A 24,127-nucleotide genomic window follows, 5' to 3' on the forward strand; every position below is an offset into this window, starting at 1 on the left:
GTGACATTTCGCAATCTTGTGACCCCGTGAAATGTATTTTTTTTTTTTACATTTCTTTCCGACTACATTTTTTCCTCAAACTTATTCAGCGAATCAACGAGTCGTCGAATTCATCGCCGTCAATTTCAGATATCAGTTTGAATTTGCACGGCACGTTGTTTTTTTTGTTTCTATTCTTATTTCGTTCTTGATATTTTTTATTCCTTATCGAGCGGTCACGTATTCGTACGATTCATACATCCTTGAAAGTATGACAGAATTGTTACAAAAGATAATCCAGTCTGGTGCTCTGACGCCAGGTTAACAAACTTTCGCAATTATTTGTTATTTTTTTTTTTTTTTTTTCACCATCCGTAGAAGGTATAGGAGGAGTATTGTGACCTATTGGGACCGGGGCGTATCGCATTAATCATAATATGGCTCGGAGTTGTTAAATTCTTTTGACATTATTAAGTATTTATATGGGTATGATACAGTCTCGCAGGGTTAACGGTCTTTCGGTAGCACGGTTTCAATTTCATTTCATGCGCAATGACATCATATCGTATATAAATGATAAAATCGGCTCGTAAAAACTTGCAATAAAAATGTTGCGACCGCTTCGAATCGCGATTAAACTACCAAATGATCGGAGATAGGTAGGTACATATTCAATCGACAAACTGTCAACTCGCCTGCGGGGTCGGGTGATTCAAGAGGATCCATAAAATCAAAACGCGGACATTATACGTAATTAATCATCGTAATAGATAAGCCGAACACATGGACGCTTCGTTTTTTTACTCACGTCGGTGACATCTATTACCCACTAAAAGACCATAGACATCGGTTAATTTTCGTCCATTTGTCGGATGTCGAGAGATACTAATTAGTGCGCATCTGGCATTTGGGCTACTCCGATGGCGATGGTTTTTTTTGTTTTTTCTCATATACCGTCGGTGGTCACGACTTTGATTCGCTTCCAGTTACCGTCGTGACATTTATGATAAAAACATGATCGTTCGTCTCGACTCGTTCATCCATTCTTTGCAGGTGTCATCGTTTTCCCCCACGTAACATCATCATCATGGTCAGCGTTATCACCCGTTTCCAGCGTCACAATTGATCGGACTTACATCTGTGACATCATCATATCGTGCCAAGCCCACAAACTGTCCAGTATGAGCCGTTACGTTACGCCAACTATACATAATGTATAATGCGTGTATCTCGTACCACTTGACCAATACTCGTTGCATGTAGTAGCAGTTTCTGTATATGAGAATGTTCGCTGGTACCAGACATCGAAAAAAAGCAAAAACGAAACACCTATATGTTTTTATATACGTAACATTTTTTTTCATTCTACAAGAGTTCGGTATAAGCGGTATAGCTCGAAGTAGCTGACTTGCTCGCTTTTCAGCAAGGGCAATCTTGTTAGTTTAAAGGACGACTCAATTTGCCAGCTTAACGAACGTAAGAAACTATCAACGATGCACATTTTTTTTGTCATTTAATTGGCTTCGGGAGTGTAATTCTAATACCCGAATGAGAATTCGTGACCTACGAAATGTCGATTGATTGTAATTTGATGGGGTTCTTCATTGGTTTCCTTTTTTTCACGAAATCCGATAATCCTTGTCTTGGTCTTGCGCGAGAAGTCACAAGATACTAAAAAAAAAAAGAAGGAAAATCGATCTACTTCTTAAAAACAATCTTGAGTGAGCTGATAACCATCGATGAGTCGAATAAAATTACACCAAATGAGAGATATCAATATTCAGTGGGTTCCATTCATGAATTCTTGAATAACTTACAATTAGTATGCGCTGACAATTGATGCGCTGCGGAATTGAACAACCGCTTATTGCTCGATAATCGTGTTCAAAACCATGAACTGACCACTAAACGATTATTTAAAATTAGTCAGGACTTAGCGTAGCGTTAAGTCTGGGTATAATCGATAGCCAAGCTTTGCCATGACAACGAATATTGTTAGGACGGTGATGTCAGTTTCATAAAACTGCAATCCACTCTTTGGGGCACTCCACAATTGACAGTTTCACTCACACATCGAAAAAAAATCAATAAATAATCCAACAAAATAAGAAACAATGGGCAACACCGAGAGCAACGTGACAAGTGGTGTAAAAAAACAGACGGATACATCGTCGATCTTGTTATATAAGTTGGTCGATCTTAAAGGTAAACGTGTTCCGATGTATGTAGAAAAAGATGAATAAATAAGTTGAACAAACTCGAAAATGTTCCCTAATTTTTTTTATTGCCTCACGTATTCAAGTATCAATCGAAAATTTTTGCCACACGATACCCTGATATAGAATAACTAATTCCGTTCGAATCATGTGTAATTAGGTAATCTAACGCCGATACAAACGGCCTACAGATATTTGTGCGCGTTGAAGTCCAAAAATAAAGCTGGCGTTCGTTGAATTTTTGTTTTCGCTTATTTATCTATCTTTGCCATAAGCATCCACGTGTAATCGGCGAGTGAAGTGCTAATGGCTGACCGGTTCGAGTGTCTGACTCTAGAGACCGGAATGCTTGCAGTAGTGACGCAATTTGTCCGAAGTTCCATCAGAGATATAATTTTGGCCACTAGCTGCCTATAGAATGATTAATATTCAGTTCCACTTACGCGAATTCCAGCGAAGTATCAATTATCTGTACGGACACCGAAATACCACTTTCGATCAGTGTAACATTCCAACGATTTCACGATTCCGAATTTGAAGATCCAATATTTAACGGATGGATTGAAAATCTTTTACAATTATTACCGACAGGCGGAGGCCTCCTGGTCGACATGATGAAAAGGGCAGCTCAGACGAAGCAATTCGCAGAGCTGGACCACGCGATGAGAACAAAAGTTGAACCTTTTTTGTACAACAAGGGTAAAGGAAAATGGATACCGATAAGTAAATTGGTACTTTTACGCAACAAGGAAAGAGGAAGGCATAAAATGGTACGAAAGTTTGATTCCCGGGTGAAAAACCATCGCAAGTCACATTGACGCGACCGAATTTTGTTCGACGATTTTCAGCTACCCCCACTGAAAGCCATGGAAAACCCCGGAGAGTATGATATCGACAAGGATCTTGGCGAGGAAGACGTCGACGAGGATAAAATAGGTTTTTATATCAGATGAAACATAAATTCTTTGGGACGACGAGAAAAATAAAAAGAAGAGTCGAATGATTTTCATTTTTCGTCTTCAGACAAGAGCAAGTACAGAGAAGTTTGCTGGTGTCTCAGCGAGAGGGGAGCGGTTGGCGAGACAATTTTACACTTGTGCATGTTGAACGCGACGGCAATTCACGCTGATTTAGCAAAACGTCTTTTGCGATTCTATCCGAAGTTGATCAACGACATTTACATCAGCGACGAGTACTACGGTGGGTCTCTCAATTTGACGTATAAAAAATACCAGCACTGATTAGTTATTCAATGACCGAAAGGGATCTTCATATTGACATAAAATTAGGAGAGAATGTACTCCACATTGCGATCGTCAACGAAGACCCGTCGATGGTTAAATTTCTGCTGGACAGCGGAGCTGACGTCCATGAAAGGTGTTTTGGGAACTTCATGTGTCCGGAAGATCAAAAAGCTTCGAGAGCCGACAGTATGGATCACGAGTGGGTCAGCGTTACACCAGAAACCAACTATGACGGGTAATCAAATTACTCCGAAATCGTCGCTGTCCCTTCACCCGTGGCTTATGTTTTCGAACAGTTACGTTTACTGGGGGGAATATCCGCTGAGCTTCGCGGCTTGTCTGGGACAGGAGGAGTGTTACAGGCTGATGCTGGCCAGGGGTGCCGATCCCGACAAACAAGACACCAACGGAAACACGGTCTTACACATGTTGGTTATTTATCAGAAGCTAGTAAGTTGTAAAAATCGAGTGGGTAGCGGTGACTGTTATGCTGGGAGGAAAAAGTAATCGTCTGAATTTCCAGCAGACTTTCGACATGGCCTACGAAGTGGGGGCTTCTCTAGCCCTCAGGAACGTTCAATGTTTGACTCCTTTAACGTTAGCAGCGAAATTAGCGCGAATCGAGATGTTCTTTCACATTTTGAACATCGAGAGGGAGATATATTGGCAAATAGGGAGCATCACTTGCGCCGCTTATCCCCTCATGCTCATCGATACCATCGACATTGCCACGGGTAAAATCAGCAACAATTCTGCGTTGAATTTGGTTGTGTTTGGCGTAAGTGAACGCGGTGTCATCGATGAGAATCGGTTCACAGAAATAAGAAACATTTCAGAGCACAGATTTTTTCTAGGACAAAGACGAACACTTGGAACTGATGGATGGCGTTTTGGTGGATCTTTTAAATGCAAAGTGGAACACGTTTGTCAAATCAAGGTAACCGGTCGAAATGTCGTAAACAACGCGTCCTCCTTAATTCACTATTGTACTTGTTACATCATTTCCCAAGTTTTTTCGTTTTTGCTTATTTTTCCCAGCAGACGTTTTAAATATAATTTAGACGTTATTCTTGACTTTCATTTTCCAGGTTCTATCGACAGTATTTTTTGTTTTGTTTCTACTTTCTGATCTCATTGGTCAGTTTCACGCTCAGACCAGGTCCGTCGATGAGCAAAACGTCGCCAACAACTGCACCGGGGAATTCTTCAACGCCGACGCAGAATCACGTTACAACAGCATCTACAATTTCAGATATTTCGATGCAGGCTAAAAATTTAACGGCGACTTTGACCTCCGGCATACTATCCACGCTCAATATCTCAGCCGGCTTACTGGAGAGGTTCAGTTCTCAAATTGCATCGAATATTACGTCAGCATTAGAGGAGATAATTCTGATGTCCTCGACAGCCGAGGCGATAATAACTGAGATCAACGGTCGCAATAACACTGCGGAAGAGAATTCTACAACTGTAACGGAAAATGTCACGGCTGCATTGAACCATCTAACTCCAACTGCGAGCCGTTCCTTTGAGAATGCAACTAATTTATTAGCAGCTCTCAATTTGACGAGCCTCAAATCGAATAGCGAAGATGACGATGACTGGTATGTGCGAAATTTCTTCATCGAAAACCAAACGGTAAATATACGTAAGGAAAATGATATTCTCATACGCCAGGTGGGATGACCTAACGGAAGAATGCAGATTGATGCAGATGACGTCAGCGACTGCAAAGATCCGTCTGAGTGCCGAAGTTCTGATGGAGATCGGAGCGATTCTTTACATCGCGGCGGCTCTGAGAGAAGCAAGATTTCTCGGTCTCAATATGTTTATAGAGAACCTGGTGAGTCGGAAGAGAGGAAATTCATTTCAGTTATGGTTCGGGTGTAAAATTTACGGGCCATCAAGCGCCATGGGAAAGTGATATAACGCGAGCGTAGCGGTATATCTATGATGCATTTTGTTACAGATGACTGCACCATCCAGAGTGATGTTCCTATTTTCGTGCTGCATTTTACTCTCGTTCCCAATTTTAAGATTGGCCTGCGCCGACGAGGTGGAAGACATGCTCGCCGTTGTCGTCATGCTAACCTTGGCACCATACTTTTTATTTTTTTGCAGAGGTTTCAAGACGGTCGGCCCTTTCGTTGTAATGATTTACAGAATGATCATGGGAGATCTTCTCAGATTCGTTTCCATATACTTGGTCTTCGTAATGGGATTCTCGCAAGGTATTGTAATTTTTTTTCTTCTCCTTCTTTTTTTATTTCAATTGTCCGACCCGAGGTATCGAGTGTTGTTCTACAGCCTCTTCGTTTTCGGTCATCCGAAGTGGATCATTTTTCGATTGCATTCGCTTTTAGTTCGATAATTTCGTTTGGAGCGAATGGATTTGACCCATTTTCTTTAAATATCGACCGCGAACAGCCACGCGATGATGTCATCAAAGAACGGGCTCGTATACAGCATTGTTACATGACAATGCGTCGATCTCACCTGTCGTCATTTCACGGCCATTTTTTAACCTTTCTCTCTTCATAAATCTCTCTTCTTCTGTTACAAAAATATCTGATTACTGGTTGCAGAGGTAAATGAAAAAATGAAAATAATTACAAGAAAACCAAAACAACTCAAAGACGGTATCACAGAAATAAAACTTTTTTTTTTCAATCGAAGCTCACGAGACCCTGAAAATAAAAACGTTTCAGTACTTTTTTTTTTATAATTAATTTCCATGAAATCAATCCCATATTTTATCAACGGTAGGCGTTTGTATAAATATTCAATACACAGCTGAAGTCGTCGCGCGGTTCGTTTTGTTTCTATGATAATGTAACCAGAAATTTCCTACGGTAGTCGACCTTTTTTTTTTCCTACCGTTTCAATGTCTCAGAATTCACGTGGAATTCGGTCGAAGTGCAAGTCATGTATTAACGATATAGATGGTTTTTCCAAAGCATTTGGGAACGCATAAATTCACGGTCGCGTAATCAGAGAGGTTGGTCTAATCGTGTAATTCGACTACAGCTAGTGCTTGTGAACGAGTGTAGAATGAATATGCAAAATTTTTGTTTTACGTAATTTTTCCTACGATGACTTGAAAAATTCTCGACAGAAAAATTCATCGACGGTAATTTTCAGCTTATTACATCATTTTCCTGTCATTCGACAATCCAAACACACCAGAAGGGGTCGATGACTCCGTAAGTAACCCCATGCCTTCGCCGATGGAAAGTATTATGGCAATGTTTTTGATGAGTGTGACAAATTTTGGCGACTACTATGGCGCCTTCGAAAGAACCGATCACGAATTGGAAGCTAAGGTGAAATACCACACGATTATAGATATAACTTAACGGTGATATATTTCTCTGACATTTGTTGGCTACGTTATATGCGGATTATAATATAATGATTTCGTCGAATTCCAGTGTCTATTCGTTGTATACATGGCAATCGTGGCCATTTTATTAGTCAATATGCTGATCGCCATGATGGGCAACACCTACCAAAAAATTGCGGAGACAAGAAACGAATGGCAAAGGCAGGTATGCGAACATCATTTCATTCAATGACTTTTTCTACGATTTTCAGGAGTCAATGGTACGAGACACGGGGGTATTAATGACAGACTTAATTATATGTTAATTTATAAATTTACGATTCGTTTATATAACACCCGTAATCTCACGACCAAATCTTACTAGACGTTAATTTATGTCCAGGCCACCGGCAGCCGGGTGCCACCGATAAATATGTGCCGTTACCCGAAGACGCTAATTTTTTTTTAACCCGGAATTTATTCATTCATTTATAATACCTCCTCCAAGTTTTTCAATGTCAAATTCAAATTTCGTCACACAGTGGGCCAGGATAGTCTTGGTGGTAGAAAGAGGTGTCAGTCCAGCGGAAAGATTGAAAAAATTGATGGACTATTCCCAGCCAATGTCGGATGGACGAAGAGCTCTTGTACTGCGATTGAATCAGACCGTGAGTTATCGTAATTGGTCCTCGTTCGTTTAAGGGAATAGCGGATGACAAATAATGCGTTTGCCTTCTTCAGGAGGAGGACAAGGAAGAAATGAAGGAAATATTGGAGATGAAACGCGTCCATGACAGACTGGTGAAAAAGCGTAAGGATAAACTTCAGATGGAAAGAATGAAAAAATCTTCTGTTCGTGGAAACTCTGTGCTAGGTAAAGACGCGCAAATATCTGAAAGTATCGCATGAGTGAGTCAACTTGCCGGTTGCGCGACAACTGATTCAATTACTCAAACTTACTGTGCAGTAAGTAACGAATACTGGAAACCACGATAACACATCCTGCCATTGTTCGATAATTTTCGATAATTCTTTATGAAATGATCCAAAATATCAAGCAAAAACCAACTTGTTAACTTTTATATTTGACATCAGAAAATTTCAACGGAAACACTACTACGATTTACGATTTACATTTAACAGACCATTAGCATAACTCATCAAAATATTTTTCCCCATATATGTACTATGTTATTCGTCTTCTCAATTTTTTTCGAAGTTTCACAATAGACCAAATGACGGGAGAAAAGAATTCGATAAATAATCATTCAGGTGCAGAAATTTCCGGCTGGAATTTTGATCGGCATTTGCTGCGACAGTTCAGCTCTTTCGGAAATTATACAATACAACAGACGATGAGACATGTTCGACATTGTTTGTGGCCTGCGAATTTTTTTCGGTGATCGATTTCCCGGCAAACCTGAGGTGGAGAAGTTTGACGGTGTGGGAGGGCAGAGATGAGAAGATAAAGATCTTCTCGGTCTCTCCTGTCGTGGTGGAGCGGATGAAATCTGCGTTTTAAATTCGGAGAATGAACAAAAACTAAATATAACTCGTGAGGATAATCATCAGGCGCAGATCGTCTGGCGTTGATGCATCCTTGGTTAAAAGTCAAAATATTCGGTGTCACGGTATACGTATAACGCTTGTGCTGCGTGCACTCGTTCTCGAGGCTATTACGCGTAGAATTAATTTGCAAAACAACCGAAACACGTGTGGGAAGGTTTTTGCATAAAAAGACAGAACTGAGGCTGGTTTCGTGAAATGAATCACCGAAAAACAAAAAATAAAATAAAAAAACTAATTAAGGCGAACTTTACTGCAATGCGCACCCGGACCATTCGGAGAATTTACGTCACGAGGCATGCATGCATCTGGTCTGTCGTCCCGACGATGTTGCATCGCATTTTCTGCTGCGCAAGATGAAAATTCTCTAAACTTCGACGTGAAAGCAAACGCGGTGCAGTGTATTTAGCGTAAATATCGGTATACCCTATAAATTGATTGAATAAATCACATCCCAGTAAGGATGTTTCTTTCTGACTTTACAATCAATAGATAAATTCATCGATCAAGATCCGCTTCACCTGACTCTCCTCGATGTACGTCAATCGATCGAAAGAATAGTTAACTGGAATTGGTGACGTCATTTCTGCGGATATCTTGATCTGAATTCATCTAATTTATCGTTATAAGATACCTTTTCCATTTCCAAAATGTAGTCCTGCGGTGGGGAAACTGGAGAAGAATCATTCTCGACCTGTACAATCTGCATTCCGATTTCTTCTTCGTGGGACGAACCACCGGTAAGAGAATTCTGTCGACTCTCAAGGTCTTCCGAATAAACAATAGGAGTCAAAGTGGGCGACATTGGGTGAGGTCAACGAATGGTTTCGCTTCTGGATACAGATGAGTTCCGTAGTTCATACCGATGCGGAACTTTGGCTCGTTCCATAACGCGGTTCCAGGGATCTTTTTCATTTTTTCTTTTATCGTGAACTCCTCCCTTCACGATACATGCGGGCAGCACGTATCTGAGGTATAAAGAATGGTCATAAAACAGACCATCGCACTGATGAAAAAAAGACAAAATAAAATCAGTCAACCTTCCAGTGGGTTTATTTCGATCATCGCAAATTGGACATGTCGATTTCTCTGGAGCAGATGAGCCGGCTGGAAGACTGCAATTTTTCTCAGATATTTCGATTGGTCCGGCGAGGTTTGAGAATTTAAATGGGGATTCTGCTGATTTAGTGCCATTTTGAAAGCGACCCTTGAGCAAATAGTTGCTGCCAACGTTGGCACGTGTGGTCTCGATCTCACAGAATCTCAATCTCGCTGTAAAAACCAATCAATCATTAAATCACGCGAAAACAACGCAAACTCTTGTCTCACCGAGATTATTGCTCGCATCGTTTATCTCCGTGGCCAAATTCGCAATAGTATTTGAAATGTACTGGCCGTCGTTTTTGTCTGTCTGTAAATTAAATTGCGAAGAGGTATTTGCGTTGTTGGAATTCAGCGATGGTTCACGAAGATCCGGAGCCCGTTCGAATGAATTTTTCGAATCTCTAAACAAGTCCTGAGTCTGGCAGCCTTTTTCAGAGTTCGTAAAAATTGATTCGAAACAATGACGTTCGGTTTCTGTAGATTTGCATCGACAGAGATCGACCGTGTCGATGCTGACGTCCATCATGTAGCAGCGGTGATTCTTTTCTGAAACACTTGTGCCCACAGTGTGGGTGGACACGACGCTGTGCACACCCGCCGAATTGAAGGATTTTTTGAAAGTCGTTTTCAAAGGTTTGTGGGATGAAAATTGTCTGAAAGAATGAAAAATTTAAAGGTTGCAATGCTGATCGCATGTATAGTTGATCGTGAGTCAAGAAAGGAGAAACGAGAAGCAGAATAATTTTCACCTATAATTTTTTTTCGGAAAGACCCCTAGACCGCTTTCAATGCTTTTTGGCGAGTTGACGAACCGTCTACATTTTATTTTGTTGATGTAATTATCATTTCGGGTAAAATCATATGGAAATTCGGGTTGAATCGATGGAGAAAGACCCGATTCTTCTGTTTCCGAGTCTAAAAGGAGCCTCGCTCTTGAATGTAAGAAAAAGTTATGGTTCAAAAATTGGTGAAATTCTTGAGAATGCGAGTGTCGGATCTCATGTTTTCTACGTCCCAATTCGTACCTGTTACTTGGGGGATTTTTATGGCACCGACATTCGTTGATAAAAATTCTTTTGCCCGACCAAACATCATCCTGCAGGAATAAATTTGGACAAAGTCTACCTCTCTTCATGTTAAAACTTCCACGCTTCTCAGAATGAAAGTCGATATTCGAAATAGACTTTTTTACCAGGGACAGGCTTTTTTCGCACCCAAAATATGACTCCATATCTGAATCTACGTAATAATCCGACTCGTGGTCTGTATCTGGACCCAATCGCAGCTCCTCCAATTTGCGCATCAGCCAATCGCTACGTTTTTTAATTCCGGTCGTTTCCTGTAAATTTCGGTCCCAATTATATCCCACGGCCCAGCCTGATTCATAATTAATTGTGGGTTGTGACGTAATGTCCGCTCTCCAAATTTCGGGATTTCTGAGTCCCTCGTGAATCCCTAATCCCATCAGGGGTTCACTTTGATTCGAATTTTCGTCGTCATCCACTGGAACTTTAGGTGTACTTAGTTCAAATAGTCGAGAATCCTCATCCTTCGTGGGATCTTTTTTTATTAAATTATCTGAGCCTTGAATAACGTTCGTACCGACTTGCTGAACCCAACAGCCCTCGAAGGCGAATTCATACCGGCCAGTCATATCAGATTTGTCTTCGGATTGCTCTTTATCAGAGGCAATCGATTGGTCGCTGATCATGGCTTTGCAACGATGATCCTGGAAGGCAACACTTTTCGGTAAAGGTACTCGTGAATATGAACATTCATCCGAGTCGGTTTCACTACTCTGCTGATCTTCACGGGACCTATAGCTATTATTTACTATTCGCTTGTCCAGACGTGTTTCGCAATTTTCCACGTTACTGAATTTTATCATTTTACTTCTGCACATCGATTCGTTTTCGAATGCGCAATTTGAATTTTCATCTTCGTCAAGGATCGAATACCTTCCGGCGATTTTCATCTGACGTATTTTCCTTTTCAAATGTCTCTCACCGTTCTGTTGCGGGCTGGTTTCCTCAAAAGTAAATCTGGCAGTTTTATTGTCAATTTTCCGGCTGTTACCAACATGAGCTTCATAGATTCCTGGCTCATTAATGGTCCCGGAATCCAGTATTTTCGCCATCAAAAATCCTGATTGTCTACGTTTCGCTTCATCATTCACTTCCGACGGTTCTTCAAGATTTTCGGTCGGCCGTGAATCGAAATTTTCACCGGATATATTCGCGCTGACGTCGATTGATTCGTCGGAATGATTTTCCACTTCCGTTATCGTGACTTTCGCCTCCGTCATTATTATTTTTGATCCCGAATCTCCAGTTTTTGAAGACAAAGAGTTCAAACTGACCGTCGGAGTTACGAACGGTTCCTCGATTGGAACAAGGGAATCTAAGAAAGGTGATACGCCTGGCGATTCAATACATAATTTTTCATCGCCGCTTGTTAAGTGCAACTCACAATCAGACGAAGTGGTAAAACTCAATTCTGACGAGATGTCCTCGACGCTGTCTGAAGAGTAAGAATTTAAAGCCGTCGTGGAATCCACTGCCAAAGGGTTGCTGAAAGTGACGCGGCGTTTATTAACCACCAGATTACCGCTTTCTTCTTCTTTCACTGATGGAGTCGAAGTCGTCAGCTTTGTTTGCAATTTCACACACTCCGATGAACTGATTGCGTTTTTTTCTGGAATACGTCCGGTCTCATTTTTCCTTCGTGCTCTGATAAATTGAACGAACTGAAATAAGTCGTTTTCCCGTAGCCTGCAGATACACCGTCGTACAAATTAGTTTGAAGTTCAAAAAAGCGAAGAAAAAAGTTTGTTTTTAAGTTTTCGAACGGGACCTAGAATCACTTTGCGTCCCGTAGACAAAAGCCTTTTGATCAGAGATATTCAGATTTTTTTTCAAATCCGCCGAGTCTGCTTTGAGCTGGAAATATTCTGATAGCAAAGTTTTTTTGTACTCCAAGAAATAGCAGAGTTCTTCTTTGGTCAATGCGCTCCTCGTAACTTTTCTGAGAGTCGGTTGAGTGGAAAATGTCATACGTCTGAAATTTACATTGATACTCACGTTCGCGCGATTTATTTGTGATTACAAAAAATTCCTAACGAAATAAAAATTATTGCCTTTTTTGCTCAGCTATTTCGAACTTCGAAAAGCTTTGCGATGTTTTTTCTGTTTCTTCCGTATCAAAAATTTCGCACTGTGGTCTATACTCGTCAACAATTTCCAGATCCTCGTTCAATTTTTGATGCCAAATTAGAGATGGATAGATTTGTGAATTTGATCCGGAAAAGACGTGGTTCGACGACGATTTTGAAATTTTTAGCGGAATGTTCACTAATCTGGAAACAGATTGTGTCAACTGTAAGCGAATAATTGAATTTTTAAAAAAACTGAGGATCTCTTCTTACTTGACTATGCGATCTATGAACAATTTAAACGTTATGCAAGTGTGTTCGAAAGTGTCACCAAGAGTTTCTCGAGTACAAAATTCTTTGACAGGAGAAATTGAGCTGTTCGAAGAGCTGAAATTTTCTTCAGGGCTTGGGGACCCAAAGGACGATCTTTCGAAAGGAGAAAAAAGAAAAATATAATGGACATTCGTGGATACCATTAAATGATCCACGATCTTCCGATTGATCAAACCTGGAAGTAGACTTGTCACTAACGGATAAGGATGAGCAGGAACAATTTACTCTCAAAGGCAACAACGTTTGCCAGAAATCGGCGGCTTTTGAAGCGAGCAACGATGGCGGAAACCGATGTCTTTTCAGCCGCGATACTTTCGTGCAGTCTTTTCTCTGCCGTAAATAATTTGCAGGCCAGATGTTTTTCAACGTTGATATACTGGAATATTTGGACAATTCTGGGTTGGTTTCTTCAAGTTTATCGACCGGCTTTTCTCTCAAAGCTTTGTCGACTAAGGATACATCGTTTTTTAGGGGTACGAAATAGATACTGCTTTTATCCTGTCGATGGTACGAAAGTCAATTCAACCTACTTAATGATTTCCAGCCGATGTCATTCTGCTCCTTCATATCGATGTTAATTCACAGTGTAATAAGTCCAATAGTGTGAAAACGATTTTTTTTTACATTTTATACTTGACGAAATTGACTAAAATTATGCCCTCATAATGTCAAAATGTCGAACCATATTACCAGTTATGACATAACCAATTTTAAACAACTACCCCGAAATCGAAAATGTTTTTTTATGTGATTAGCGAGACAGGTCAGCATGCACTAAGTTTCCATGGTTACGACTGTTTCCTGGAAACACCGGATTTATTCCCCACAGCGATAATATTATCAGTTCTGTTTGTATTCTACATGTACAGTTGATTTTAACGAAAATCACAATCTGGGCTATCAAGTTCGATGAATCCTGCATCGCAAATGAGCATTCTGGAAAATCGCATCGATTACGAAAGTCTTGAAGACGAGTTACACGATGCCATTAAGGCCGATGCTTTGTACCAGCTGCAAAACGATGCTAAAATTCGAGCAGTAGAGCAAGGAGTCCCTACGTACGATCAATTTAAGGACATGGTGAGACTGAATTCTAAACAATTTTTCGCGTCAAAATTGAAATCAGAAACTTTTTTGAATACTTTTAGGTAAGTGCCGCGCATTTAAAGCCCTTGGAACGTGGGGACATGAAACCTAAGCTCGGAGTGCGTTGGAATAGTGCCGCATCTGGTACGAATTCCAATGCACGATTTCCGTATCCTTTTCTTCCACCAACGATGTCAATGTTCGAAAAATCTCCGAACCCATCTTCCAACAACGAGGTGAATAACATGAAGATTGAAGACATCGAGCCAAAAACGATTGAAGAATTTTTACGGTCGTGGAAAAAAATAACTGACAGTAAAAGAAGATTCCAATACCTAATGGTGATAAGGTGAGAATTAAAAGTGGATCCTAATATAACTTTGCCAGTTGATATAAGGCGATTGATTTCCTTATTATATCATTTCAGCCCAGACAATTTTGTTGAAATATTTCGTCCAGAAATTCCTCTGGGTCTTCTCGGTGAGATAATGGATACTCTCTTGAAGAATTTGACTGGAGAACACGATGCTGATACAGCTGCGATCAATGTGTTGACAGCACTCAGTTGTTGCAATAGATTTCATTTGAGCATTAGTTTCATGACGGAAAAGGAAAAGGATATTTCTGAAGAATTATTTCGCCAGCTGCTCGCAGGCAGAACAACCGCAAACGTTGTGGCTAAAGATAACGTTATTTATACGTTACAGAAACGGTACCAAGTTTAACTAGATTGGTTGTGCATTACTCATCCGATAATCACTTTTACATAAAGCAGTTTCTTCTTAGTAGCGATTTTTAAACTTTTGTGTGTAGTCTTCGAGTTAATAAGTGAACCAGAAAGATTTCTGGATGCACCGAGTACTTTGAGTTGAATAAGTTAGTGGGTGAAAAAAAGAAGACTCAGAAGATGCACGAGAAAGTAAGAAAGCCGTCGACTGAGAGTGAGGATAATCTGAAAATAGCCAATGCGCAAAATGATTTCCAGTAAATACGGTGATAGCTAATTATAATTATAATTTTTTCACATATACAGCGTAAGATTGAGGGTGTCGTTCTCGATATCGCTTTAAGATTACCTATTTTTAAACGAAGGCGCCGCAGATCATGCGCCGTACCTGGGCCACGTGATATTATCATACAGTGTTCAACATGGCGGCCGATAACATACGACTATTTTTTGAATATTACGACTTTTTTAGTATTAGCTTAGTGTTGAAGTAGATTTCTAATGACTTTATACTCTTAACAAGGGGTGAATCCCACCGGAAATTTCTGTCCCGTATTCAGTGACATCATTTGAAACCTGATTAAGGTACTGGCAGCTAGTTACAGCTGCATGAACGGTGCAAAATTAACCTTACAATGTCAAATGTGTGACAGTAACGCATTTTCAAAAATAAATAGGAACATCACCAATACTGATCTATTTATAAGTAATTCTAAAAAATAACGATGTACCAGTTGAAAGTCCAATAATTTTTACCGTATCAAATACTACGAAAACTCGCGCTGTGCTTCGATATAATTTTAACTATAATATCCCGGTGATGAGAGAAATTAATAAGAAAAAACCAGTCCGGTATCACAAATGTTTTCATCAGCTTTAATTGTTGACAAAATCCGCAGAGTTGTGTCGGCGGATTGAGGCAGCTTTTTAATATCGTACAATAATTGAAAGTATTTCGCTATGAGGTTGGAAGAGTTGCCATTGCGTCTTAGCTCTGATGAGAGAGACTTTGAAATGGACGAAGAGACTGACTACCTCTTGCAGCCTTCGGAAGACAGCATCCGACTTTTAGCGTCAAGAAATAGACGTTTTAATGCTTGCTCGCGCTTCTGCACTAATTTTTTGTGCGGGTAAGTACATTTCACGGTTATTCAATTGCCGGGATATCCAGCTTGCAAATTTCGCGCCAAGTACCAAAATCAATTTTCGACGATCTTGGATCTCCAGCGATGCAACTAGATAGCAGCACTTTACAGCTCGGAGCGCATCATCGTGATGAAAAATTATCGGGCACGCAATTTATCTGAGAAATAGACTAGAGATAATAATTAGCTGATGATATTTCTCAACTGTTGGATTTGTAAACAGTCTCAGCCGCGCCTGTGTTGACGTTTCAAAATATCTTATAGATCATGAAACATCCTGTCTGAAATATTGTAGTGCAGCTTATCAGGAATAGCTTTTCGATTATTCTACGAGAGAGATCATGGGATGCACATTATAAGCGTTTTTTTTAACCCAGCTATAAGATGACTTAGAATTCCAAGTCATGATTACGATCATAAACTGACATTGACGCACTGTCAGTAAACAAGTGCATTGACGAATTACTATCGCCTATTTTGTTTATAAATCTTTACCATTATCGGAGCGTTGTTTTATCGATTAAAAAATAGGTGTCGCCAGTGTATCTTCGTAGCAAATACAAGGAAAAACTTTGGCACCACGTCCATTTTCCCGATTGTGTAGATTGAACAAAAACAATGATATAAATACCGTTTAATAACGTACGTTGACTGGATTTACGCGATTTTAAGTGCATCCAAGTGTTATCGCTACTATTTTTCGTTGCACCATAAAGTTGATAATCGTATGCCCTAGATACTTATAAAATGAGGCGTTATTCGGTTCCTAATCCATAGTGATGTCATCTTACGTTGAAGAGTTTTTTTTCTTGTTTCAATCAACTAAACACAATTAATTCAGACGTGCTTTGTTTGTTTTTCTTTAAATATTGTTGGTTCGTTAAAAGTAATGTTTCGTTAAGTGCTGTTTTATAAATAATCATTTCCAATGGAGACGCAGAGCAACGTTATAAGGCTTTCAAAGGAAGACATTCCGTTGATATCGAGGCCAAAGAATGACAGCTCATGGATGAGGTGATGCATTTCTACATAGTAACCGGGGGAAAGGTGTTTTACTGGCGTATTTCCATCAGGCAATCTAACCATGCCGGTTCTAACTGCGTTCAAAATCGTCGGGTGCAGCTGTAACGGATCTAAAAGTTTTAAACATTAATTGAATTGGAATAAAATTTTATCGCGTGCACACATACTTACAACCTACATGCACGCATATATAAATTTTTAACGATCGAATTAGAACGTTAGTCAGCAGCTGTTTCTACGAAATGTGCGCCTTGCTGTGCTGTCGTACAAGTACATCGCACGTTGTTACCACTCGATTTCAAATGTTTGTTTTAACAATTTATTTCTTAACTTTTTCTACTTGGTCTTTTGGTCATAATTAGACTACAAATCAACTATAACGTTGCGAAGAACGAGGCAGCTATGACGAATGACATTTTATACGTAATTGTGTAAACGCGACAAATATGTTTAATTTTTAATACTCATTGCCTTAAATAGCAATTGTCATTGCTCCAAAACTCCGTAAAACCCTCGTCAAAGCCTTTAACTGTCATAGTAAATAAAATTTGAATGAAGTCTTTTACTCGATTGCGCGCTAATTTTCAAACGTTGATTATTTTTATTGCAGATGTTGCACTTGGATGTGGCGAAGATGTTGCAGGGAAAGAGAGCTCAGAGCAAGAACTATCCACATTGGTCAATCTTTGCACGAAAAATTTCCCACCAATGTTATCAGGAACCAAAAATACAATTTCATCACATTTTTACCACAGGTGAGTAGCAGCTCCTATCGTTTAAATATTTCTCCGACAATATTCAATTTCGATTGATGCTGCAATAATCGAATCAAAATAATAGTTTGAGTGAAAATATTTTTTCAATAGTGTTGATAATATGAAGTTGCAGGAAACTCTACATATTCGTTGGTAGCTTATTCCCTTGCAGAAAGTTAGCAAAGGACCTAAAAGCTAGGATATAGCACTTAAAAAATCAATGAACAACCAGCATAAAAGGTTGCAATGTATACCTGTATGTTCTACAAGCAAATGAAAATAGCCTGACTTTTTGTATATGCTGTGTGACTATCTATTGATCCAATCTAGTGATTTAAAAAGTATACACATTCTTTAGAATTGCCTATTTTCTTGTGATGCAAAAACATAATACCATTTTTAATAATCATAGTTCCAAAGTCACCTGTTTTATGCCCCTCCGATTTCGCGTATGTTTCAGCCCACTTTACAGGTATCATTGATAATTAATGATTGAACCCAGTGGGTTTTGGTATCTATGATAATTTTTTGTAGATCATATTTTTAGCTTGATCAGATTAGCAATGTTAAGTTTGAAGATAGCCAGTATGAATATGTACCTACTGAGAACAATTATGTATGATAGTGATAAAAGGACAATATCCAGGGCCTTAAATAATCAAGCGACCATACTATTAGGCACAATTAGTTTTCTGTACTGATGTATGTAATCTTGTTTTACTAGGAGAGCAAAATCTCAAGTTCTGATGAGAAATATCTTGATTATGAAAAAAATATATATCTTTGTTTTTCCAGGTTCTTTTTCAGCAGTTCAAATTTTTTTTAAATCTCTACTTCCTCGTAATGGCATTGTCTCAGTTTATTCCTGATATAAGAATTGGGTATCTATATACATACTGGGGTCCTTTGGGCTTCGTCTTAACAGTAACAATTTGCCGAGAAGCTGCTGATGACTTCAGGAGATACAAGAGGGACAAAGAAGTCAATGGACAAAAGTATCAGCGAATAGTGAGAGGAAGGAATACTCCAGAGCTCGTACCTAGCTCAAAATTACGTGTTGGTGACTTGGTATGTAGCACTGAAAATATTTAATACATATTATTTTTTGGCATAATTGGGTGGTAATTACAGAGTGCCCTCGAAATGTTGTTATGTTTTTGATTATCTGCTTTTGGTAATGCTATTGGTAGGTAGTATCATTACTATACTCATGTTTTTGTACTGACAAAAATCGATACAAACGATGTAAGGGTATTCGTATAGTGCAGCTTATCTCTGAACGCAATCCATCTGAGTCACACTGATAATATTTTCTTTCATAATAACACATTGGTTGCAATGCACTTGAAATATTTTCAACATATTTTTAATGAATTGCATCCCGACATTCCACTCTACCATTGATCTTCAGATAAAATGAACTTCATGCTTAATATTTGCATGTGCTGTTTGCAACTGCTAATTACTTTCGATCACTGAAGGTCATCATTTTTCTAATTAATTTTAATTCATACCCAATTGAGACAGCTGGCCAAATATTTACATTGCTGAGTTGTGACGTGACACCATTGACATCTTGACACTGCTATGCTATAGAAGAACCAATTTTTTGGATCTCTTCAGTTGAACTAATATATGACTAAATCTACAATTCCAAATATGTGCGATTACAATATCAGTATACTTTTGTGTGAAATATATTCTTACTTGTACTGTGGGAGTTACTAATTGATACTTTACATTATGTGAAGTTTTCAATCTCCAGTGATCCTCAATATTAGATTAACATCTCAATTGCATCTGGAAATAGGTGATTGTGGAAAAAGGCCAAAGAGTTCCAGCCGATTTAGTTCTCCTGCGGACTACAGAAAAGTCTGGAGCGTGTTTTGTTAGAACGGATCAACTGGATGGAGAAACAGACTGGAAGTTGCGCTTAGCAGTTCCTGCTACACAGAAATTGGATAATGATACCCAGTTATTTGATATTAAAGCCAGCTTATATGTCGAAAAACCTCAGAAGGATATACATAGCTTTATTGGAACCTTCACTAGAGTAAGTAGAAAAAAATATTGGCGTGGAGATAATTTTTGACTCAATGTGTGTCTCAGGGAAGGGCTTGACACATGATCTTATCTGATGGCTTTACGTCAGAACGATAAATCTCTTCTATTATGAGCGTTCTTTATTGACATTCAGATAAATCTAGCCTGGGATATCGTGTTTTTTCGTCGCTTTGTTATTAGTGATTTTCAAACCCAAAAAAGGCGTTTATATTTTGTCTTGTGCATCCAATCATGCAAATTTTCATAACATTATTTATTTAGTATGATGGATATAGTAGCGAAGAAAGTCTTGGCGTGGATAATACGTTATGGGCAAACACTGCTATTGCCTCAGGGTCAGCCTTAGGGATAGTTGTTTATACTGGACAAGAAACGAGATCACTGATGAACCATTCAGCTCCAAGATCAAAAGTTGGTCTGTTGGATCAAGAAATCAACCAGTTAACTAAGGTGATTACTGGACTCTTCAGTGCAGTTTTGCTAAACCAGACCACAACGTTTAGGTTTATTCTCGTAATTCACAGGTCTTGTTCGGTGCAGTGATTGGTCTCGCCTTGGTGATGATGTGCTTGAAAGGTTTCAACGGTCCTTGGTACCGTTACATGTTTCGTTTCGTTCTTTTGTTCTCATACATAATTCCGATAAGTTTGAGAGTCAATTTGGATATGGGGAAATCATTTTATGCCTGGTGTATCCAAAGAGACAAAGAAATTGCTGGTACTGTTGTCAGAACGACTACCATTCCAGAGGAATTGGGCAGAATATCGTACTTGTTAAGTGACAAAACAGGAACATTGACACAAAATATAATGGTTTTCAAGAAACTACATTTGGGAACTGTGTCATATGGACAAGAAACGTTTGATGAAGTTAATTCTGTCTTGAGGTCATATTATGCAACAGCTAGCTCTGAAAATTCGCCTCTAAGGGTATCAATTGTTTCTCATGGTGGTAAAGTCAGGCGATCTGAGAGTACAAGGATTTATGAAGCTGTTCATGCTCTTGCTTTGTGCCACAATGTTACCCCTGTTCATGACCAATCTACTCCAGCTAACAATCTGGATTCAGTGAGCGTGGAAACCGGGGACACAGGCTCTATTCAGAGGTACAGCAAGTAATTTTAATTCATTGATCTAGGTTTATTTAATGAGCAAAGGATTGTAAAAATTTGCATCGTCATGAAACACTGGTTTACTTACAGTCAAACGGAGGCAGATCAGCATTATTATCCGACAGAGGAAAAGCTAAATTATCAAGCTTCGAGTCCTGATGAAGTTGCTTTAGTGAAGTGGACGGAAGAAGTTGGTTTAGCTCTCATCAAACGTGATCTGGCATCCATGCAGTTGAAAGCACCAAATGGCAAAATTTTGAACTATCATATCCTGCAAATTTTCCCCTTTACATCTGAAACCAAAAGGATGGGCATCATTGTAAGGGAAGAATCGAGTGGTGAAACTGTATTTTATTTGAAAGGAGCAGATGTCGTTATGGCAGGAATAGTGCAATACAATGATTGGCTAGAAGAGGAGTGTGGAAATATGGCCAGGGAAGGCTTAAGAACTTTGGTCGTTGCTAAGAAAACCTTGACCGAAGAACAATATTTGGATTTCGAAACCAGGTATATAAAGCTTTTTTCAATACCTTGCAAAATGTAGCAAATCACTCGGAGGATACCAAAATTTCATTTTTTACAGATATAATGCAGCACGAATGTGCGTTAGTGACCGAGCTTCCAGAGTCACCGCAGTCGTAGAAAGCCTTGAAAGGGAGATGGAATTGCTGTGTGTGACTGGCGTGGAAGATAAGCTGCAAGATCGTGTTAGGCCAACACTAGAGCTGTTGAGAAATGCTGGAATAAAGGTTTGAATTCTTCACACTGTATGAGTTTTGTAGTCATTGCAATAGATATAAAATTTTTGAATTTTTGCACAGATCTGGATGTTAACTGGCGATAAACTGGAAACTGCGACTTGTATAGCAAAGTCTTCCCAACTGGTTTCACGAACTCAAGGACTGCACGTTTTCAAATCCGTAGTAACAAGAACAGACGCACATTTAGAGTTGAATACATTCCGAAAAAAGCAGGATTGTGCATTAGTGATCAGTGGAGATTCTCTCGAAGTATGCCTGCAGTATTACGAAAATGAATTTTTAGAACTAGCATGTAGTTCACCAGCTGTGGTTTGCTGTCGATGTTCACCAACTCAAAAAGCAGAAGTAGTTACCCTTATTCAACAGCATACTAAGAAACGAACTGCAGCGGTTGGTGACGGCGGTAATGACGTTTCAATGATACAAGCAGCAGATGCTGGTAATAATAGAATAAATTTTCAATGAGGTTTGAACATACCATCTTAAACAGGAAACTAATCAGAATATCTTGATAGGCATCGGGCTGGAAGGTTTGGAAGGACGTCAGGCATCTTTAGCAGCTGATTTTTCGATTCCTCAATTTAGTCATCTTGCGAATTTGTTGTTGGTTCATGGGAGACGTAGTTATAAACGATCTGCCGCTCTGAGTCAATTCGTCATCCATCGTGGCCTCATTATCTCTACAATGCAGGCTGTATTTTCAGCAGTTTTTTACCTATCATCTGTGGCACTGTATCAGGGATTTTTGATGGTTGGGTAAGTAACAAAGTTTGTTTTAGTACTTACTAATTGAATTTGCGTTGACCTTTTCGTAAAATGAATAAGAACAACAACAAAAAAATGATTTACAGCTATGCTACAATCTACACAATGTTTCCCGTATTCTCGTTGGTCTTGGATAAAGACGTTTCAGGGAAAATAGCTCTTACTTATCCAGAACTTTATAAGGAGCTCAGTAAAGGACGCTGTTTGTCTTATAAAACATTCTTCATGTGGATTCTAATAAGCATATACCAAGGTGAACATCGTTCGAAAATTGCATTTTTTTTCTACCCGGATAAATTTGATCACGTTTTCGTAAATTTTGCAGGAGGAGTTATAATGTATGGGGCCCTGATTATGTTTGAGGATGAATTTATTCATATAGTGGCAATCAGCTTCTCAGCATTGGTACTGACAGAGTTGATTATGGTGGCCTTGACCGTTCGAACGTGGCACCAAATTATGGTTCTTGCTGAAATCTTGTCTTTGGCGTTATACTTGTTATCTTTGGTGGTTTTAAAGGATTATTTCGGTGAGTAGAAATCCATATCGTAACTACTAAACTCTGTACGTAACTTTTGAACTAATACCTCATCTTTATTCGCACGCAGATGCTGAATTTATAAAGACAACAGATTTCCTATGGAAAGTACTAGTGATAACTTTGGTATCATGTATGCCGTTGTATATTTTGAAATTCTTACGGAAAAAGTTCTCGCCGCCGAGTTATACAAAGTTATCTTAAATCTATGTGATAAGTCTGACTGGAGGATCTGTGTAATCGACAAAAACTCTACCCTGAAGGATCAATTATTTAATAAAAAAAAATTGTCACAATGAAATAATTATACGGTATTATACATATTTCTTGTTAAAGTATTTGATGGCACTCACGTGAAGTTGCACCGAATTTTAGGTGAACTCACTTTAATCGAATTCGTAAGCCTTTATTGGCTCGAATATTCGAAGTGAGATGCTGATTAGTCAAGTTTTTCATGGAAACACTAGAATTTTATCACAAATACGAGAGATCTCACCACAAAATGAAGAATCGTTCAGTTTGGATTACACTTCGTGTTACAAAAAAAACGTGTAATACGAATATTTCCGGCATATGTCTTGAACAAAACTGCCCACACGTTATTTATACCGATGTTTTCCTTGATTACAAAACTTAAATTGTGAATTTGAAGCTTAGAGCAGTTTTTTTTCGACTGGAGTTTACAAGTTCTCTTGTCACATGGATTTCTGAGAATAATTAGTCAATCAGCTCCTAGCTGCAGTCTATGGTAATTATTTTTTGGTTTAGAATTTTTTTTTCGAGACGAGATGCGTATTATAATTTTTGCCAATTTTTCCGAGTCTGCTTTGCTTTTATTTCTAATAATTTACGGACAAAATGCATATAATAGTTCACACTATGTGATCCTATTCTATCTAAGCACTTCAATGTTGAAGATGAAAAATGCAATATTTAATTGCTGATTACTTTCACGCCCATTGAAGAATGAAGTGTGTACCATATTGAACAAATCCTGGTGATCACGTTGAGCCAATATTTAAACGTACCTATATATTAAAAACGATAAATAAGATAAGCTCGATAACTATTAAAAATATACATAGATTATATATATAACTGATTGTACCATAATCTGTTTTTAGGTAATTTATGCAAAAATAAAATAATATATTAAATACATGCCAGTATTTTGAGTGGCTTATGAGCTCTGGTTATAGAGTCAAGGAAAGTAACGCTTCAGGTAAAAAAACGCATA

The 24,127-nt window shown here is 38.9% G+C and overlaps 4 protein-coding genes across 8 annotated transcripts; 3 read left to right on the top strand and 1 right to left on the bottom strand.

Annotated features, from left to right (window-relative positions):
- Positions 1–1,610: 1,610 nt before the first annotated feature.
- On the top strand, positions 1,611–7,950 carry LOC105684548 (transient receptor potential cation channel subfamily V member 5). Of its 3 annotated transcripts, none has more exons than XR_007277090.1 (15): positions 1,611–2,184; positions 2,787–2,965; positions 3,044–3,131; positions 3,219–3,395; positions 3,485–3,674; positions 3,736–3,889; positions 3,963–4,217; positions 4,294–4,376; positions 4,528–5,043; positions 5,117–5,282; positions 5,409–5,670; positions 6,581–6,762; positions 6,871–6,983; positions 7,304–7,429; positions 7,503–7,644. XR_007277090.1 is itself a non-coding variant. In XM_012397962.3 (15 exons), the coding sequence occupies exons 1-15, from the start codon at positions 2,094–2,096 to the stop codon at positions 7,668–7,670; spliced, it is 2,754 nt and encodes a 917-aa protein (XP_012253385.2). In that variant the 5' UTR covers positions 1,611–2,093; the 3' UTR covers positions 7,671–7,950. The 3 variants fall into 3 exon arrangements, 2 of the variants coding, with proteins under 2 accessions (XP_012253385.2, XP_048506566.1); XM_012397962.3 differs by having other exon boundaries at positions 6,871–6,987; positions 7,503–7,950; XM_048650609.1 differs by having other exon boundaries at positions 3,966–4,217; positions 6,871–6,987; positions 7,503–7,950.
- A 960-nt stretch (positions 7,951–8,910) lies between these two features.
- LOC105684585 lies at positions 8,911–13,645 on the bottom strand. Its single transcript, XM_048650692.1, has 6 exons — positions 12,856–13,645; positions 12,285–12,786; positions 10,181–12,202; positions 9,657–10,084; positions 9,368–9,599; positions 8,911–9,295 (listed from the first exon to the last, which is right to left on the bottom strand). The coding sequence occupies exons 2-6, from the start codon at positions 12,482–12,484 to the stop codon at positions 9,142–9,144; spliced, it is 3,036 nt and encodes a 1,011-aa protein (XP_048506649.1). The 5' UTR covers positions 12,485–12,786; positions 12,856–13,645; the 3' UTR covers positions 8,911–9,141.
- Positions 13,646–13,657: 12 nt separating this feature from the next.
- LOC105684550 (coiled-coil domain-containing protein 103) lies at positions 13,658–15,404 on the top strand. Its single transcript, XM_012397964.3, has 3 exons — positions 13,658–13,995; positions 14,064–14,350; positions 14,429–15,404. Exons 1-3 carry the CDS (start codon positions 13,825–13,827, stop codon positions 14,724–14,726), a joined length of 756 nt encoding a protein of 251 aa, XP_012253387.3. The 5' UTR covers positions 13,658–13,824; the 3' UTR covers positions 14,727–15,404.
- Positions 15,405–15,550: 146 nt separating this feature from the next.
- Positions 15,551–24,049, top strand: LOC105684640 (probable phospholipid-transporting ATPase IIB). 3 transcript variants are annotated; one of them, XM_012398160.3, is made up of 13 exons: positions 15,551–15,858; positions 17,507–17,651; positions 18,447–18,719; positions 19,462–19,704; positions 19,977–20,165; positions 20,240–20,820; positions 20,917–21,333; positions 21,410–21,575; positions 21,648–22,026; positions 22,103–22,343; positions 22,439–22,605; positions 22,678–22,881; positions 22,961–24,049. In XM_012398160.3, exons 1-13 carry the CDS (start codon positions 15,689–15,691, stop codon positions 23,092–23,094), a joined length of 3,309 nt encoding a protein of 1,102 aa, XP_012253583.1. In that variant the 5' UTR covers positions 15,551–15,688; the 3' UTR covers positions 23,095–24,049. The 3 variants fall into 3 exon arrangements, with proteins under 3 accessions (XP_012253583.1, XP_012253584.1, XP_012253585.1); XM_012398161.3 differs by lacking the exon at positions 15,551–15,858 and adding an exon at positions 16,414–16,887; XM_012398162.3 differs by lacking the exon at positions 15,551–15,858 and adding an exon at positions 16,961–17,200.
- The last annotated feature ends 78 nt before the right edge of the window (positions 24,050–24,127 follow it).

Source organism: Athalia rosae, chromosome 2, assembly GCF_917208135.1.
Source record: "Athalia rosae chromosome 2, iyAthRosa1.1, whole genome shotgun sequence".
NCBI classification, from domain to species: domain Eukaryota; kingdom Metazoa; phylum Arthropoda; class Insecta; order Hymenoptera; family Athaliidae; genus Athalia; species Athalia rosae.